Source organism: Mytilus galloprovincialis, chromosome 5 (assembly GCF_965363235.1).
Source record: "Mytilus galloprovincialis chromosome 5, xbMytGall1.hap1.1, whole genome shotgun sequence".
Lineage (NCBI taxonomy): Eukaryota > Metazoa > Mollusca > Bivalvia > Mytilida > Mytilidae > Mytilus > Mytilus galloprovincialis.
This window is the reverse complement of record NC_134842.1, coordinates 8,421,632-8,441,185: the sequence shown is the minus strand read 5'-3', so window position 1 is coordinate 8,441,185 and position 19,554 is coordinate 8,421,632. Positions and strand designations below refer to the sequence as shown.

At 32.0% G+C, this 19,554-nt stretch overlaps 1 protein-coding gene across 1 annotated transcript in view; it reads left to right on the top strand.

The window, feature by feature from the left end:
* Positions 1-13,999, top strand: part of LOC143076988 (hydroxylamine reductase-like) — a 50,344-nt gene extending 36,345 nt beyond the window's left edge. The window contains exons 4-7 of the mRNA XM_076252879.1: positions 9,490-9,624; positions 10,281-10,487; positions 11,973-12,080; positions 13,489-13,999. Coding sequence (XP_076108994.1) covers positions 9,490-9,624; positions 10,281-10,487; positions 11,973-12,080; positions 13,489-13,989 — 951 coding nt within the window. The 3' untranslated portion in view covers positions 13,990-13,999. The remainder of the gene's footprint in view (positions 1-9,489; positions 9,625-10,280; positions 10,488-11,972; positions 12,081-13,488) is intronic.
* Positions 14,000-19,554: the final 5,555 nt, after the last annotated feature.

Here is a 19,554-nt window from a genome sequence, read left to right as displayed (position 1 = left end):
TAGATTGTCTTCAAGAATTTGAAATTATAAATGATCAATTTCATGATAAACGTGCAGTCAAATATGTTAACAATAAAACCTAAATTTTCTATACTGTTTACTTCATTAATGTCAGTTACAAATCAAGAACTTTATTTAAGGAATTACTATAATATTTTTTCTGTCTGTGAAGAAATAACATAAAAAATGTGGTGCACTGAATAACGCGCAGTAGCGGGTTATTTAACAGTGTGAACCACATTTGTTATATTATTTCGAATAGAGTGACAAAATATTACAGTTTTTTCTTAAAATTTAATTCTAAATTCCATTTTAAACCGGGGTTAATCATGAAAAAACGTTGATGACGTCATGGTCTCATGACAAAATTGTGTCTATGATATGATAAACATAGCGACGTCAGCCAATCAGAAGACGCGTTACATCCAAAATTAAATTATAATCTGATGTTGCCTAGTGAATGATGTTAATTCTAAAAGTCGCATTTTGATAAATAAAACGGTACATGTATAATACAACTAATTGTCAGCCTATAATGTACATTTTGCGATTTATTAATAATACACTTAAAACTGCTTCCAAAGTCCTTTTATGGATTTGCTTTCGAAAGGATCGCTTAAAGCCGTATATTTGCAGACAAGGATGTATACGAACCGCCAATATCAAGTAAACCATATGATATATAACATTACACATACACATGTATATTTTAAACTACCTGTTATGTTATGTTATCATGTTAGTGTTATATTCAACAATGCCATAAAAGCTGAAGGTTTGGCTAGCCGCAAAACCAGGTTCAACCCACTTTTTTTTATAGTAAAATGTCATGTACCAAGTCTGGAAAATTGCAGTAGTTATATTATAGTTCGTTTCTGTGTGTGTTGCACTGTCGTTTTGTTTTTTTGTTGCACTTCAGTGTTTCTGTTGTTTCGTTGTTTTCATCTCATAGATGATGTGTTTACCTCAGTTTTAGTTTGTAACCCGGATTTTTTTTCTCTCAATCGATTTATGGCTTTCGAACAGCGGTATACTACTGTTGCCTTTATAAACCCCTTCCCAAGAAGTTATAACATGTTTCCGATACAGTTCTACGCAAATTCTACTATACACTTAGGGCAATTAATATATTTATGAAAGAAAAACGTATAGAATATGAACAATCCAACTAATTTGGTAGGATGACTAGTTGAAATATACGAGGAAGCTTTCTTGTTTTCCGAATTCCAAATTGAATGAACTAATAACCAGTGATGATGATTAAAATGACCATCGTTGATGTGTATGATAGAGTTAAACTATATTTTATGTGATAAGTGTTTTAAGAGGTTAATTTGAAAGAAGACTGCAATCCAGCAATTATAAAACAATCCATTATCAAACTTGTCTGTAAAATAATATTCCTGTAATGCTGATGCAGTCACAAAATAACAACAACAAAATAGTTTTCTCCTGCTGTTAATAACTATCGAACAAAACAACAGCATTCCAACAGTTACAATGTAAATAATTTGACATCTTTTGTCTCGATTTCGATATAAGCAAAAATCTCAAAGTTTGCTGTAGGAAATTTAAACGCAGTTGATAATCAAAATAGGAGGAGCATTTTACCATAGATCAGGACAACTAAATGTTACTACAAATATGTATAATGAAAATAAGAGATATTCTAAAATTAATGTAAACGGAGCCCTTCTTTTAACCTGTTACCATCAAGCAAATTGTTTGATCTATATAAGTAGATTTTTATTTTGACATACGTACAGCTTAAGGTCGACGAACCTCATTTGTATTGGTTCACTCATACCTACACCAGTGGTTTTGCTGGTTGTGTCAGGCAATAATCAATTATGTTCACGTATGTGTGAACTTGCTGTTGTGAAGATGACAAATGCTGTCATTTTACTACACACTTAGACAGAACGTCAGAAATTGATAACTTTATATAGAATTCAAAGTCTGGTGAATCATTCTCCTCATTATTACTATCGTTATTACGATGTAGAATTGGTTAAAACAAGTAAGCTATGTATCTTGTAGTTCAATTTATTTTTAATATTTTTACCGATTATGTCGGTTTGTTTTGTTCACGCATAGTTCATTCCACCATTTTCTACATAAGAAAATGCCTGTTACAAGTCAGGAATATAACAGTTGTTTTCCATGCGTTTGATGTGTTGGAGCTTTTGATTGTGCCATTTGATTGGGAACATCCATTTTTGAATTTTCCTCTCAGTTCAGTATTTTTTTGTGTTTTTGTATTTTTTTTTTATTATATATTCATGTTTTATATAATGTGTGTTTCTTTTATATAAGATGTCTTATTTTATACTGTAGCAATTCGATTCTCTGAACATGGCATATGAATATTTTTACTTGTCTGTATAATTAACATTTCATATAATGTTTGACGCATTTGTGAATACCCTGTCCGTAAGAACTTCCGTTGTATTGGGGTAGTTTGTAAATGAATATATTTATTGCAATTTTCACAAAGATAAAGTTTTCTAAAAAGGTTAGACGCGAAAATCAACAAATTACATTTAAAATTGAGAATGGAAATGGGGAATGTGCCAAAGAGACAACAACCCGACCACAGAAAAAAAACAACAGCATTGTTTGAGTGTATCATCAAACCATTGTTCTTACAAAAGTTTTTATGGACACCAAACACAATGATCATAAATTAGCTTCAATGTACTTAAACAAGGTATATCTGTACATTATGCCTAGTATCAAACACTTTAAGTATCAAAATTGTTTAAGAATGAAAAGCGAATGCCATAATCATTTTCATCAATGTTCAATTTAACCTCTCGTCAGTTATATTTTAGGAAGGATTGTATAGAGTCGACTTGTACTACCAAATATTGTAATATTGATAGCAACACAATTTTCTTTTTGTTAAATATTCATTCTTAGACTTTTCAAGCAAGTTTACTAAAAATTAGATCATTTTCCAATTTTTGTTACTTAAGCAAAGTTTAAGAATATGAAGTTTATTTTACAAACACATAAATGGGTAACTTGCACTCATTTGCACCAATATTCAGTTTAACCTCTCGTAAGTTTTTCGAGATTCAGGATTGTAAATAGTCGATTTATACTGCCAAATACTGTTATTTTTATTGATAACAAACTAATTATCTTCTTGTTGATTAATCATATATACTATAAATTTCTGTTGCCATCTATTGGCGTTCGTTACCTTTTACAAAAACCTTTTCCTTCAAACTTGACCGTAGTAATAATTGTGTATCGATTTTAAAATATGTCAGATAGTTACCCTACTAACAAACAAGACCTCCAGTATTAGAACAATAACATAAGACAAGATGGAAAGTAGCTATTATCCTATTATCCACATGTGGTGTGAGTGCCAATGAGACAACTCTCCATACAAATAACAATTTAAAAAGTAAACCATTATAGGTTAAAGTACGGCCTTCAACACGGAGCCTTGGCTCACACCGAACAACAAGCTATAAAGGGCCCCAAAATTACTAGTGTAAAACCATTCAAACGGGAAAACCAACGGTCTAATCTATATAAACAAAACGAGAAACGAGAAACACGTATATATTACATAAACAAACGACAACTACTGTACATTAGGTATACATATAATATTCTTAAGAAGGTATACATAGGGCATGGACAAAAAGAGAGAATAAACAATTTGGACATTTTAAATAACTTAAATCATTTTTTTAACTCAAGGATGATTTTGATCAACTTAAATCATTGTTTTTAACCCAACAATGATTTTGATCTAAAACATTGGTTATGGGAATTTAGAGATTAGAAAATGATAAACCATAATTATAAAGAATCATGAGAGGAAAATGCATATGAAAATTAAAGAATAGATCATTTAATGGGTGATAAAATATAAAGATTCGAAAATAATGGGTAAGTTAAATCTGAATAGAGAAAATGGCTTAAATTATGAAATACAAAAATGAAGACCTACGACCCAGACCCTCATAACTGACACGAGTTTCATATTTATGTGTATTTCTGCTTAATAAAGACAAAAGTCATAATAACTAACTTAGAATTAACGCCCGTATAAAGCAGATGTGAAAATACATGTCTCATTAGTTCTGCATAGCGTAAGGTTACGACAGCTAGGGCATATAGATATATATTTGGTTTAAGGAGTGCAAGTAATTGAGATCAATTAAAACACCACGCTAATCCATACGATCTTTTGGAAATAATAGTCATGGTGGTTAAGAGTCTGTCTAAAAAACAATATCATAGATTGTAGTTCAAAGTCTTTATGGGTGTCTGCACAGAGGTGCGTTCTAAATGTTCAGAACATTTGAACATAGGTGCAATATTAATGCAATTTTCTGTACAGATTTTTGTCTTCTTTATTTTTAAGTGCCTAAAATAAAAATAAGAATATTATAAAGCAGTACTTTAACTATTGGGAGAAACATTAACAAGTGTCATTATGTTATAGATAATGCATATTTTAAGGTTTTTCTTGTCATAGAACCCCCCGAGGGGTGGCAGGATTGATCAAATGAAAGACCGACCGGATGGAGGTCTTTCTTTGAACTATCCTGACACCCCGAGGTGTGTTCTACGACAAGAAAAACCTTAAAATATGCATTATCTGACTTATATACCGTAAAAAAATATTAATTTTATAAAGATTTGTAAAATTTAGTATCCTATTTTACCGACAACACTAAAGTGGGATTTTCCTTTCTAATGCGTTCAGGTTTTAATACGCCCTGCGACTCATTTAGAATGTGAAATAAAACTCACTAAATAATTTAGATATAAACCTTTTAAAAATTATTATCCATACACAATAAAAATATTACTGTAACTGTATGAAGTAAGAAACAAGTGTATTGTTACCATCCGATAACTGTGTATGACAAATACAAGACACATTGTAAGTAATTTATTGTACCACTTAGCTTATGGAAAAGGGGGAGGGGGTATGTTTTTTTTCTATTTGTTATGTTATTTCTAACGCGGAAAAGAGGTTATTTTTTTTAACAATTTTACTTGAATCGAATGAAAAATTCAGAAAGATTGTCTTTTGAATCGCTATACATTTTATTAAAAGATAATCAGGATATAATTATATACCCTCCGCACCCGACCCTTTCGTGAGTTACGTTAATGTTATTCAATAGAATATAAGAATATCTTATTAGTTGATCATTTGATAAAGTAAGAGGTTTACATAAATTTAAAAAAAAGTTAAGAACTGACACGAAGACGAATATAAATACATGTAGGTCACAGTATGATTTCCTATTCAGTGTGTATCGTTCTAAACATGCATGAAATATTTGCCACTAGACGTTAAACAAGCAACCAAAAATCAATCAACCTATACAGTTTGACCCAATAAGATTTTCAAAATCTTACACACGAATATGTTAAATCTTGACTTATTTTATGAAGGTCTACATTTAAATTCATCTGACATATATAGTAGTATCTTTGTAGCGATAAATTAACAAAACTCTACGTTATTTGTTTCTAAAATTAAAATGCGGGACTACAATGACGGTTTCTTTTACACCTATCATCGATTGAACTTTAAAAAATAAATTTCCAAATCGGCAACAAAAAACTATTAGACGAATAAAGTTTTGAAGTAAATCATAGATTGCATGTTTATCAAGGACAATATTGACCTAACACAGGTCATTATTTTATGCCTTTGAGCATATATCATTGAAATATTGTATCGTCCAGGTTGATTCTGAAAAAGAATGACCTGTCGTTCTGAAAGAAAATAACTCCATATAGGTATATACTTATATATTAAACTACTTCATGACTAATTTGGTCTAGGTTGCGGTGTATTACTTACAAGATTTTGACATTTTTATCATTACAATATTATATTTTACTACATTCAATTTGTATTAACCTTATCTCATAAAAATCGTACTAATCATTAGAAACCAATTATTTTCTAATTTTTATAGTTCAAATATTATGTTGTATTGTATGCTTTGTTTTGTAATTACAATGATTATTCTGCTCTGTGATTTGCACAATAAAATATCTTGTATCTTGCATCTTGCATCTTGTATCTTGTCTGCTTGGGAATAAAATTTGCTTTTACTTTACAGCACATTGACAAACGTAAACTTTGATCAGGATCGCTTGTTAAAAGTTCGACTCAGTGGTTTGGTACAAATGTACCACACGAGACACTCGGTAGCTTTAACAAAACGTTCCCTATAATTAAACAAAAATAATAATACATAAAAGTTTTCTAAGTTTGATATTAAAATCCCATCTTCAAGAATAATTATGCACGTATTTACGGCTTGAAATAGAACAATCATCATTTATTCACTAATTGACCAAGTTGACGAAGATCAACGCACTTCTTAAATGTAACTTAAAATCTTTAAATATGTTCTGTCAATCCGTGGTCAATCGGTAGACAGTTGACCTCTAAGTATCATTTTCCTACTATAAAATTAAGAATGGAAATTGGGAATGTGTAAAAGAGACAACAACCCGACCAAAGAGCAGAAATCAGACGAAGGTCACGAATGGGCCTTCAACGCAGCAAGAAAACCCCCCACCTGTAGGCGGGCTGCAGCTTTTTATGTCTATGACAAAAGACTTCGAAATTTTCTTTATAAAAATCTTTTGTAGGCGAAACGCGTGTCTTAGTTGATATAAACAGTACTTATTTTTTTCAAAATCTAACATTAAAGTAGAACAATTTTGCATAGCACGTGCCTTCGTTAACAAATACTATATAACTAATCTGGGATCACTTTATTTTTGAAACTTGATATGAATAACATCTATAAAGGTGGGTGTTGATCATGAATGAATTATAACCGACTTATCTTTACAACTTTGTTTACTTTGTAAATGTAGGTCTTAAAGTTGGTGTATTAGAAAACCAGAGTATTTATGGACCAGACGTGAATGGTATACGTTACATGACCATTTATGGAATTAAAGGGTTGTCTGCATACGCCTGTCATGCTAATTCGCTAGGAGAAGAAGACCCTGATGTTTCCACTTCCTTATACGAGGTATATCGTTGAATAACTCATACTTATCACATTTCAATGGTTTATTTCCCTCGTGGATAAGTCAGAAGACCAAATAAGAAAAAAAAGGTTTTTGTTTTGTTATCCTGATAACTCTATAAATGAAAATCTCTCATAAGTCAGTGTGGCTACATGTTAACTTATATTTAAATCTTGTTTGTATTTTTGAGTACACAAATGAAATATTCTGTCCGTCTCTCTGTCTAGTATGTTATGAAATTCCCCGAAGTCCTTACGTATACATCCATTCGTTGTCAAACATTTTTGGTAAGCGAATTTCACATAAAAAAAGTTTTTCTTTATTCGGCATTGATGAAAACGGTCACACCTTCACATTTTACACGAACATGGAGCTTATGTACTATAGCATGACTATCTATTACTCGACTAATTAAATAGAACAAACAAAAAAGAAAACGGAGTAATTATAAAATTATGCTTTATTAATTTTTTTTCCAGCTCACGTTTTTTTTTTTAAATAATGATGTCTGATGATTTTTACTATTCAGGTATTGCACTTTTTGACTAGTGGAACAGAAGAAGAGCGTCATGATCTGACTACGAATCTCAAACTTGCTCTATAAGTAGGGGAAATAAACCTCCGAGTGATAGAGCTGTTAGATAAAGGTCACTGGAAGCAGCTTGGTATACCATCTCCCTCAACAGTTAACAGAGCACCTGTCCCAGGAAAGGTACACTCTTAAAGTATTTTATTAGTTACCAATGAGACAGGAGTTTGAGCAAGTTTACAAGAGCACATACAATTTGTTTTAACGAAAATAATACTACCAATTTCGCGTGTTCGAAGAGATTTTCTGAATCTAACTTCCTTTTTATTTCAAGTTATAAGCATTTATAACCCCTTTTAGACAATTTTTGGTAGCTTGGTACCTTGATACTAATTCCGTTATATATGGGCATGTATTGTCCTATGTCGTTACTTTTGTTGACCAGTATACGTTGACTTAAGTTATTAATGTCGTGTTCTTACCTATAGTAACGTGCTGCGGGTTTTCTACACATTGATTTCGTAAAATATCAGCCGCGAGCCACAATGTGAACCTTTTTGGCGAGTGAGCGTAGCGAACGATCTAAAAAGTTTCACATTGTGTCGAGCGGCTGATATTTTACGATATCTATACGTAGAAAACCCGATTATCTGTTTGTCGTTATATTAATGGTCTTTTTTCCTCTCCCTAAGACAGTTTTACGCTTGACGAAAGCAAGCTTGATAAAGTCTCCTCTCGCATTGTGACGTCTCTGATAACTTCTCCTCTCACATTGTGACGTCGCTGATAATGCCTGGTCTCGTTTTGAAGTCTTGAAATGAGAATTACTGAGCGACAGAGCAGGGTGATATAGGCGTAGGGAAGGACGATAATATATGATATTACATTAATTCATTCATTTCTTTATTTCTTCTCGATCAAGAGATTCAATGAACAACTATATAGATTAAATTACAAAAGTTTGCAAAACATAATAACACAATATAATATTACAATATGTACAAAAAATACAGTTATGTAATTATTTATAACTAAAGAATTCGAACATGTCGTCAAGAAAATTGCTCTCATTAACGACGGTTCATGCGCTGGCACATAAACGAATCGTCGTTCTCGCTAGTCTGTTATATGCAGCGACACAGTGTGCAACGTGCACGTGGCAAAGCTTACAAAAACTGTCCGTGTCGATATTGATTGTTGTTACGTGAATGTCAAAAAGAATGCTTGTCGTATGAATCAAGTTCCACAAATAAATGCAATGGATGTTTTTCAATTTATATGAACTCCCACCACACATCTCTGATTGTATGAGTTCCACAACAGCTATAACATGGATGTACATGCATCTAAAACTGACTGTTACATGGCTCGCGCGTGCCTCCTGAGATTGATACAATTCACCTTTTTTCTTTACTTTTGCCTCTTTCACTCAGGTAGCAAATTGTTAGATTCCACTACTAAAAAACTATTATTAGCAAATATAATGTCATTATTAAAGCCTACATTTCATGGTTTCGCGTGTTGCTTTTAAATTTACTTCTTAAACAAATGGATTGACAATAAAGGACTTACCATTAATTTTTTAAATAAAAGCAAGGGAAAAGGCAAATTAAATACTTTCAGATAAACTGGCTTGACAAATAACAACTACAGTTCGTTATTTTACTCCCATTTTTCCCTTTATGATTCAATAAGAAAAAATGCATATTTTAAGTTCTTGCTCGTAATATAACACACCAAGGGTGATAGGATTGCTCAAATGAAAGGACCAACCGTTAGAAGGTTTCCTTTGTGAAATCCTAGAGGCGGATCCATTTTTATATCCGATTTTACACTGTATGTATGAGCCTAAGCTATATACATGCTTGTATATTTAAATGTGCATACAAGAAATAACGTTTACATCTATATTGTAGTGTATACTGGTTTCAGGACATGACCTGATGGATCTTTATTCTATTCTGAAGCATACTGAAAAAGAAGGAATAAACGTCTACACTCACGGAGAGATGTTACCAGCACACAGCTATCCCATTTTGAGAGAGTTCAAGGTACATACACATATACACAAATGACACATATTAAAGAATAAAGATCTGAGAAAACTATGTTTTACCTATTATATATATTTTTTTAGGTTTAATGAGTGGAGCTGGAACTGCCTTCTTATCCTACACTTGCAGTTATCAATGTTTTGGTGGGAACCATTGTTTATGTGGTTTATTGACTATCGTGATCTAATGTGTTTGATTCCTTCCCGTCGGCATTTAATTTTGTTCTAAAACCAAAATGTCACCTTTAACAACGCAGAATGATAATGCTTTTTTTTTAAACAAACAAATATCGAAATAGAAATATTTTCTTGATTGACCAACAATAACATAACATACATCTTGGACTATCTGAAGATACATATTGTATTATCTGATTAAGAAGTTTTGTTATTCAAATTTTGTCTATGCATTCAAAAATGAAGTAAACTTCGTAAACTTTATTCAGGGACCAGCTAAGGCCCACCTCGGTCGCGGGATTTTCTCTCTGAGTTGAAGACTCATTGGTGGCCTTCGGCTGTTGTCTGCTATTTGGCCGGGTTGTTGTCTCTTTTACATATGCCCCGTTTTCATTCTCAATTTTATCGTATAAACTTAGATATGACACTAAACTTCGACTTTGAACTTTTTCTGAAGTACATTTCATCTTCTCGTAGAATCTGGTTGGTCAGTTTGGTAGTGCATGGCAGAATCAGACGATTGAATTTGGAACTTTTCCAGGACCAGTTGTCATAACAACAAATTGTGTTATCGAGCCTTTGAAGTCTTACAGAGATAGACTGTATACTTTGAACGAGACAGGAATCCATGGAGTTAAACATATCAATTTGGAAAATAAAGAGGAAATGTCTCAATTGATAAACGTAAGCTTAACACGTACATATTTTCACTGCTGTGGTAAGTATTGTCTAGAAAGGTACCCAAGAGTGTGCAACACATTGAGAATTCATCATAGGATACCTTAATGTATTTTGCCGTATTATAAAATAAGCTTTGTATTTGAAAAACGAAGAACAACGTACAGACAATCAAAATTTCACTATTGCGTTACGTTATTTATTTTTGGCAAAGAATGATTAAATTACTCACAGTTTTAATGATTTTTTAAAGTCAAAATAACATTCACATTTAAAAAAATGCAAAAAAAAAAGCATCTGGTTAAATATAGTACACTCATCACAGATCTAGTTTGATAATTTGACGCGTGTTTCGTCTCATCAGTGACGCTAAAATAAAAAAGGAGTAGAAAAGGGCTCAACGAAGAAACAATTTGCTCCATACACAGACAAATATCACTCGAATCAATTTCACGTATATTTAATTTCAATGCGAATTTCACATCAAACGGGCTTATTCGTTCGTAAAAATCGCGTGATTATCATATTAAAATTGATACCAATTTCAATTTTTAAAAACGACGGACACGTTTTGTAAAATAACTTGCATCAGATATCTCGTGACCTGACCTTGAACCTTACCTCACGTTTGAGAGATTATAACATGAAATGTAGAAAGCACCTCAGTCCAGAAGAACTTCAAAAGAACAAGCATAAGGCTGATTTTGTGTGAGTGAGTTTTAATACGACACCAGGGTTTACAAACTGACCGATTTCATTAATACTGAATTTTTAATGTAATATTTACAGCATGCTAGTTCTGTAGTTATGGTCATTGATAAAACAGAAACCATTTATAATATATCTAAATAACTTTATCATCCATTGAATGCGTCACACGTCCCTGAAGAAAATATTGCAAACAATTAGTTAAATTTTTTACCAAGACTACATTTACCTTTTAAAAAACCTGGTTCAACTCTCTGATAAATGAATAGCGTTATATAGTTATAGGAATAGTGCTACTTATCAAAGCAACCTTCATAGGATAAGCTAATTATCAAAATATATCTGTTTGATAATGTGTATGATCGGGCTTGGCTTAGACGGATACATAATATTGTAAGGTATTCTACAGTTTGTTTTTCAGAACAAACATTTCTCATGAAATGAAAATGAAAGAAATTAAACACAGAATATGGAAATAAATGAATCCCTAAGGCTCGCACCCCCTTTTAAAATAGATGAATACGAATGATATAATTTGAAAGTGTAAGTGCAGTGTTTGTAGAAGAGACCTACAATGAAATACATTTTGGAACACATTTTTGAAAAAGAAAATATAAAGAAATTAAACACAGTATATTGTAATATATATTAGATTCACATCCTTTTGTTTCAACAAAGTTTCAACAAAGGTATGAGAATATCATGAATCTTTTAAGAGTAAGAGTGAAATGGGAAGGAGGAACTCTACAATGAAATATAAGGATAATACTTCTTCATTTCCAGCATGCCAAATCACTTCCTGGATTCGACGACAAGACAATTCAGAAGTTTGATAAAAATACATTTACTGTCGGCTTTGGAAGAGAGGTTATCTTAGATAATGCAGAAACAGTGAGTTGTGTACAGCTTGGATTGTTTTATATTTACTTATATTTTTACTCTATTTCATTTGGTGGACTGTAGCAAATAGTCTTACATCAGTATTGTCAAGATTTGTCTTTTACATAATACTTATAGTCATACTAAATAAATATGTTCTGCGGAATGCCGTATAAAAACACATCCACGTCCGTTCATAATTTTAACTATTTGGCTCCCTAAAAATACCAGGCTTATAATCCAGTTCGCAAGATATACGTTTCATTGATTTCAATTAAAATCTGATGTTTGTGTTTGGAAATTTCCGTACTATGCAGGTTGATCTGCAACTCTTCGTTAGTTTATTGAATTACTTTCTTTCTGTCCCTATCCAACATATTATCTTTTTCACATGGAATGTCATATTTCTTACCTTCAATATGGTCATCTCATTTTGAAAAATATACCTGTTTGAAAAATTGTTTAATTTGATCTTGTCCTGTAATATATGTTGTTAAATAAATGCAATGCATTTTATGCATGGTTGTTGAGACTCTCGACTCGCATATTTGTTTTGTTACTTCTTCCTTAAACATAATCTTAATCCTTAAATTATGTTTTGAATTACAACATTGCTTATATCATGCTTTTGACTTCTATTACACAACGATTATCATTTCATCGTGTTTCACATTTTTTAAATCCTAAATTCACGTGACTGATTGTACAGTAATCTCTAATACACATGACTATGTCAGGCTTTTGTTACTTTCTTACTTATTTAATTTCATCGAAGTCTTAAAACTTGTACTTGTACCACTCTTTCTATACATTCATCGGGGTTATGGTATATCACGCTGAAACTTCTGTAGGATTTCTTTTTGAGCCGACTTCGTCACAATTGTCCGTCTACCACGATTGGTATCGATAAACATGTTTTATTATGTTATAACTCAATTGAGCGATGCTACACTAGTGATAAAATGGGAAAAAAGTTAATGTAGTTTGTGTAGTTCTGATTTTTGTTTTTATTCTGCATGTGTAAATATAAAAGAAATAAAGCTTCTACAGTCGACCTGTTGTACCACGTTAGGAATATAACAGTTGTTTTCCATTCGTTTGATGTGTTTGAGCTTTTGATTTTACATTTTGATTCGAGACTTTCCATTTTGAACTTTCCTTTGTGTTCGGTATTTTTTTTTATTTATTTTTTTCACATGCTAAGAATTGAAAAAAATATACTGCAAGTAACTTGTGTCCGATTTTTTTGTTAATTATCTCTCTCTCTCTCTCTGCATACAGCCTACTCTATTCTACTGTATTCTAGTCAGTAATAAGAACGAAATGAACAACATATAAGAAGTTACAAAATCATATTAGTATATGGTGACTTGTAAAATAATAGATGGTTTAGACTTATATTACTCTGGTAATATTTTAGGTTCTTCAAGCAGTAACCGATGGAGATTTGACGAGAATATTTGTCATTGGTGGATGTGACGGTTCGGAGCACAAACGTAACTATTTTAAAACATTGGCACACTCATTGCCCCCACAAACTCTTATACTTACTATGGGTTGCGCTAAATATAGAATCAACGATAAAGACTATGGAACTCTGGGAAATACTGGAATTCCCCGACTTCTTGACCTTGGACAGTGTAATGACAGTTATGGTGCAATAATGGTAGCACAGGCTCTGGCGACGGCTCTCAATACTGACATTAACAGTTTGCCTCTCTCTTTATCATTGTCATGGTTTGAACAGAAAGCAGTCGCCGTTCTTCTTAGTTTATTGAGTCTTGGAATCAAGAATATAAGATTAGGCCCAGTAATGCCGGCTTTTCTGACACCCACTGTCAGACAAGCGCTCCAGGATCAATATGGAATTATGCCTGTCGATATTAGACACCCACTAGAAGACATGGAAGATATGATGTAACATTGGAACAAATAACAATTTATAATTAAATGGCCAACATATATAATTAAATGTTACAGATCTGTCGATAGGTGTAAGGCTGTATAGATGTATTAATCATCACCTTGAGTTGTATCAGGGACCATATAACCTCAAGTCTCTTCACAAAGAAAATAATCTTGATGTAGATTATTTATATATATGCTTTGATAGCATAATACTATTAATAGGTTTTGTCATGCCATGTCAGTAAAGAGTTTATATTAAACTTGTTTAAATCACCTTCAACTCATATTAGAAATGTAGCAATGGTTCCTATCAATATAGAAATTTTTACTTTCAATTTATTGATCAGCATTCAATTTGTGCATGGTCAAGACTTGATCGAATAACTTAACTTTGTGTCTTCCGATGACCAAAGTCTTAATATAAGATAAAAACAAATATTGCAAAATACTAATGATGTTTGCAATGGTTATTTCGTTTTAACAAAATTATTCGAAAAATAATAATTCAAATTGACTTCTGTTATAATTTAATATTGAAATGATATTGAAAATGGCAACATAAGTATATCATTGTTCAATAGTCACAAACCAATAAAGCGAAAACAAATCCGGGTCACAAACCAAAATTGAGGTATACGCATCACCTTTTTCTAACGTTCATCAGAAATCATATTCACATTCATAATCGATTTTGTGCCAGTAAATGGTTTTCAGTCCACCATTTTCTACATAGAAAATAGAAAATGGTGGTTCAAAGTCAGGAATATGACAGTTGATATCCATTCGTTGTATGTGTTTGAACTTTTGATTTTTCTATTTGGTTAGGAACTTTCCTAATGAATTTTCCTCGGAGTTCATTTTTTTTGTGATTTTACTTTCAACTTGAACAGTTGAACCTATCAAATGTATTGGTACCTAAACTTTTAACTCCTCATTCTAGCTGTTCACAGATCCTGCTCCACATGTGGCACCAGGTCAACTAACTGGTGATGGCGTTTTACGAGGATATGATCCAAGCTTCACTACTTGAAACTATATATTTAATAGCTCCCTTATGAGTAGCAATCATCTATTACATAGCTCAGTATCAACAAGCAAATCGAACACATTGTGAGGTCATCTAGTTTTATCAAGTTCTTGGTGGACTTCTCCCTTTTTGAATTTACCTTGGAATTCGGTATTTTTGTAATACTTAAATATCTTACAAACCAACGTTTATAAAAAAGCCACAAAGACGTCAGCATATAGGATACCGATCGTGCAAGGGTTGTATAGCCAGTCAAGGTCGTTAAAAACTTCCATCACCATGTAAGGTATAGAAGATATTAAAAACACCAGGTCATGTTATGATAATGCGGTTTTATGCACGTTGATAAAACCCTGCAAACTTAGACTTCAGATAAGTTGTTGAATCATGTTTTCAATTTTTCGAAACATACTGCTAAGTTAACCAGAAGGCTGGTATTTACAGTTTAACAGAATTATGAAAAGTCAAAAGCAGTTTTCGTTTATGAAGAATCAATTCCTGTATGAATTGCGTGAGCACGATGTGTTAAAATTTATGTGTTATAAAGGGCGGTTTTCTGTGTTCTGTTTGGGTGTTTTTTGATTTGATAGTCTTTAATGTTTGATTTGAAAATGACTCAAGGGCTTCACTTCCGAGAGGCAGCAATACACTAACATCATGAGGCTGTCAAACCATCCGAAGCAATTTACTCAAAGTCTTTCAAAATGGTGAATGAATTAAACCGAAACAATCAAGCATCTGCCGTTAACTAAATGACAAAAAGAAAATGAAAAAAAAACCAACCAAAACATTTAGATAAGTCATGCGACAATCACTGACGACCTTACTTTAAACGATCACAGGATCATATGCCAAAGGTTGTTTTCGATCGGATTAAATAAATGATATTATTTAGTGTACAATAGCTCTATAATATAACTAATCTTGAATTGCTATTTGACACAAATTTAAGGTAACGGTTGTTGTTGAAGTAATTAAGCCCATTAGTCCGCACTTCTGTGGTGACATGAATTATCATTGATATGGTCACACTTATAAAATAACAATTTACAAAACTTTGAATTTTTCTAAATTCTAAGGGTTGTCTTTTCAATTATAGATGATCTAAGCTGTAGTTTTTAGAATTTTCGGTTCTTTATGATCTTCAACTTCGTATTTTATTTTGTCTTTTTAACTTATGCGGTTCTGACGTCACTGATATGTTTTTCTAGATGAAACGAGAGTCTGGCTGTTTAATATTCAAGCCAAGTATCTGTGATGAGAATAAGTATAGGTTTTTGATACTAGTTTATTCATGTTTCACAAGCAATCATACTCTATCTCATTATTTTCTCTTCCGCTGAAAGTAAACTACAGTATTGAAGTTTAACACAATAAATTCATACACAATGTAATGTAGAAAGCCTTTAATTTTTATGTCACATACAGAAATATACATATATAAACGTTACGCACGCACATATACACATATGTAAACTTCATGACACACACAACTACATAATGTCAACAATTAAAACACATCTTAATTTATACATTAATCATTTCAATTTCATTACTATGTATCAAAAGAAGTTAGCCGTATTCATTGCTATTGATAACAGCTTTCCGTCTAGTAATATCGGTGAATTTGGCAACATAATATTTTTCTTTACTTTGTTCATTTAAATGAAAAACATGTCAAGTTAGTTGAAACAAATAAATTAGTGTCATTTGAATGTCTTCTTCGTTGAGATTTGTTTGCTAAATTAATATCTTTCTTTTTATTTATCCTTCTCACATAAGGAACATTAAACATGAAAAATTAGTATGGTAAGGCAATCATATTTTACCTAACTCAAAAATAAGAACGTTTTATTTAAATAAAATTGTTACTGAACATTCGTTATTATCATGAAAAGGATGTACAGTAAGTGTACTTATTCAGTCTGTATTATCACTATTTTGTTTGGTTTTTTTTTGGGGGGGGGGGGGGGGGTATCTTTTATCGCTAACTACTGAACATTGAGGAGACAAAAATCAATATAAATAAATATCGGTTATTAAACTGGTACACAACAAGAGGTTCCTTTATGTTTCATTTCTTGCCACACGTTAAATAAATTACAGTATCTAATTGCTGAATATGATTATGGTCTAATAACAGTACAAGGGTAACGAACAAAAATTTTCTAACAAAAATGGAAAAAAAACCATACTGAACTCCAAAGAAAATTCAATACTGAAAGTCCCTTTTCAAAATTAAACAAAATAAATAATAAAAATTTGAAATGTCACATGTTTTCACAAACATACAACTTACAATAATAAAAACACAGCTATATTAATTAAAAGTTAAAAAAAATCCCAAAACAGCGATTCATAGGAACAACGGATCAGCATGATGTTTTAAAAGCAGCTTTACTATTTCTCTGTACTGTTCTGTACGGCCTGGTTCTTCTTCAGATAAATGATATTGAAAAAATGATCTTTGAAACATGTTGGAAGCTATATACAATGGGGATTCAAAGTCGTCATTACATATGTTTGGATCTGCATTGTATGTTAAAAGTGCTTCAACAATATCCATAAGGCCCTTTTTTGAAGCTACAAACAATGGCGTTTCACAACATACATCACATAAATTCGGATCAGCATTATTTTGTAACAATAATTTGACAGTTTTCAATCTAGTCTGTGGAGTTTGCATGACTAATGAATCGCTTTTTGTACTGTCAGTATCGAGCATATTTTCAAAGGGATTTTGATTCATTTGAGCACGCCCAGCTACTGCCTGATATAAAGAACAAACACAATCTTTGTTACAAAGGTTTGGATCAGCCTTATATTTCAATAGCAATTCAACTATTTTTGTGTGACCATGTTTAACAGCAATATAAAGAGGGGATTCGTCAAAATTATTACCCAAATTTGGATTACAGTTATAGTCTAGTAACAACTTCACAATATCAATGTAACCCATGTACGATGCTATAAAAAGCGGAGACTCATATTTTTTGAGAAAGAAACGCTCAACGTCTACAAGAAGTCTTGAATCTACTTCATAAATGTTATTTAAAAAAGCAGGAACAGGCTTACCAGTATTATAGTAATCGAATACTATTATCTCCGTAATATCATTACCTTTAGGATCATATTCACTAGTTCTGTCTGCACCAATATTGCAAAGATCAGGATCACTTCCATTTACTAGCAACAATTCAACAACGGATTTGTTACCATACTTACATGCAACTAATAAGGGCGATTCAGAATTATGTGTACAAATATTGGTATTGCAGTTCACATTTAACAATAGTTTCACAATGTCTACATGGTTTAAATAACAGGCTGCATAAATTGGGGTTTGTTTATGTTTTGTTTGGACATTTGGATCAAACCCATTTTCCAGATATAATTTTACAATATCGGTATTGCCAAATACTGAAGCAATGTAAAGAGGGGATACACTGTTTGTAGTAGATATATTCATAACACCCTCTTTTAGAAACAGTGCCACTATTTCAGTAAAACCTCTTACCGATGCAATGTGTAAAGGAGACCGTTCTTTCTTATCGCAAATTTTGGCATTCGCATGATGTTTTAATAAAAGTTCAGTTATATCTCTGTGTCCACCATATGAAGCAAAAAACAATGGCGTCCTGCCTTCAGCATCACAAATATTAACATTTAAACCAATATCAATTAGCATTTCCACAAGTGCAGAATAACCATGACGTGCAACTAAAAGTAGAGGTGACGATTCAGTATCGGATAAGCGCAAAATTTTATCCCTCGCTTCCTCTTTGTTTTTAAAGTATTGAACAAACTTTGTTTGAAAATGTACATTTGTCAACTGTGTGTTATTGAAAACATCAACGACACGGTCTTTAGATACATCTTGGCACAGTCTATCAAAGTAGGACTCTTCAAGGGAAATAGGAACTTTTATCATGCATGATCTTTGTTGAATAGAGCTATTGTCAAAAATTGACTCAAAATGAAAACGATCTCGTATGACTTCAGGATGGCCGATTTCAAGACAAAGTTCAAAATATTTTTGTCCGAAAAATAGAACTAAAATATCAAAAATCTTATCATGAATTATGCTGTAAATATCGTCGGATATCTTTGTAAAACAGCTAATCTGATGTTGTAATTTCTGCTTTACAACAGTAAAATTGAGAGAAGATGCATAATCGAAATATAGAACTATTGTTTCAAGAATTTGTTTGAGATCTGATTGTGAGTTGAGGATTGTGATTGGTATACAGTTATTGTAAACAACAAATAAAAATAAAGTTGCAATGTTTGTTTGATCAAAATCATCGTTCAAACGAGAAAGTTCAGAAATTATAGCCTCAATTGGAGAAGAAAAAAAATCTTCAATAGACCCCTTCCTGTTTTTGGAATAAAATTCACACAAAAGGGGGAAAAAGTCATAATTCGTATATTGTTTCGACTTCTGCAATGCTAAAATGTCATTTTCATCAAAAAACACCCTGGCGATATCAAGTTTTTCTTTTTCAGATAAACAACAATATTCTGATGTAAAGTCTACGCAGTTAGAAGATT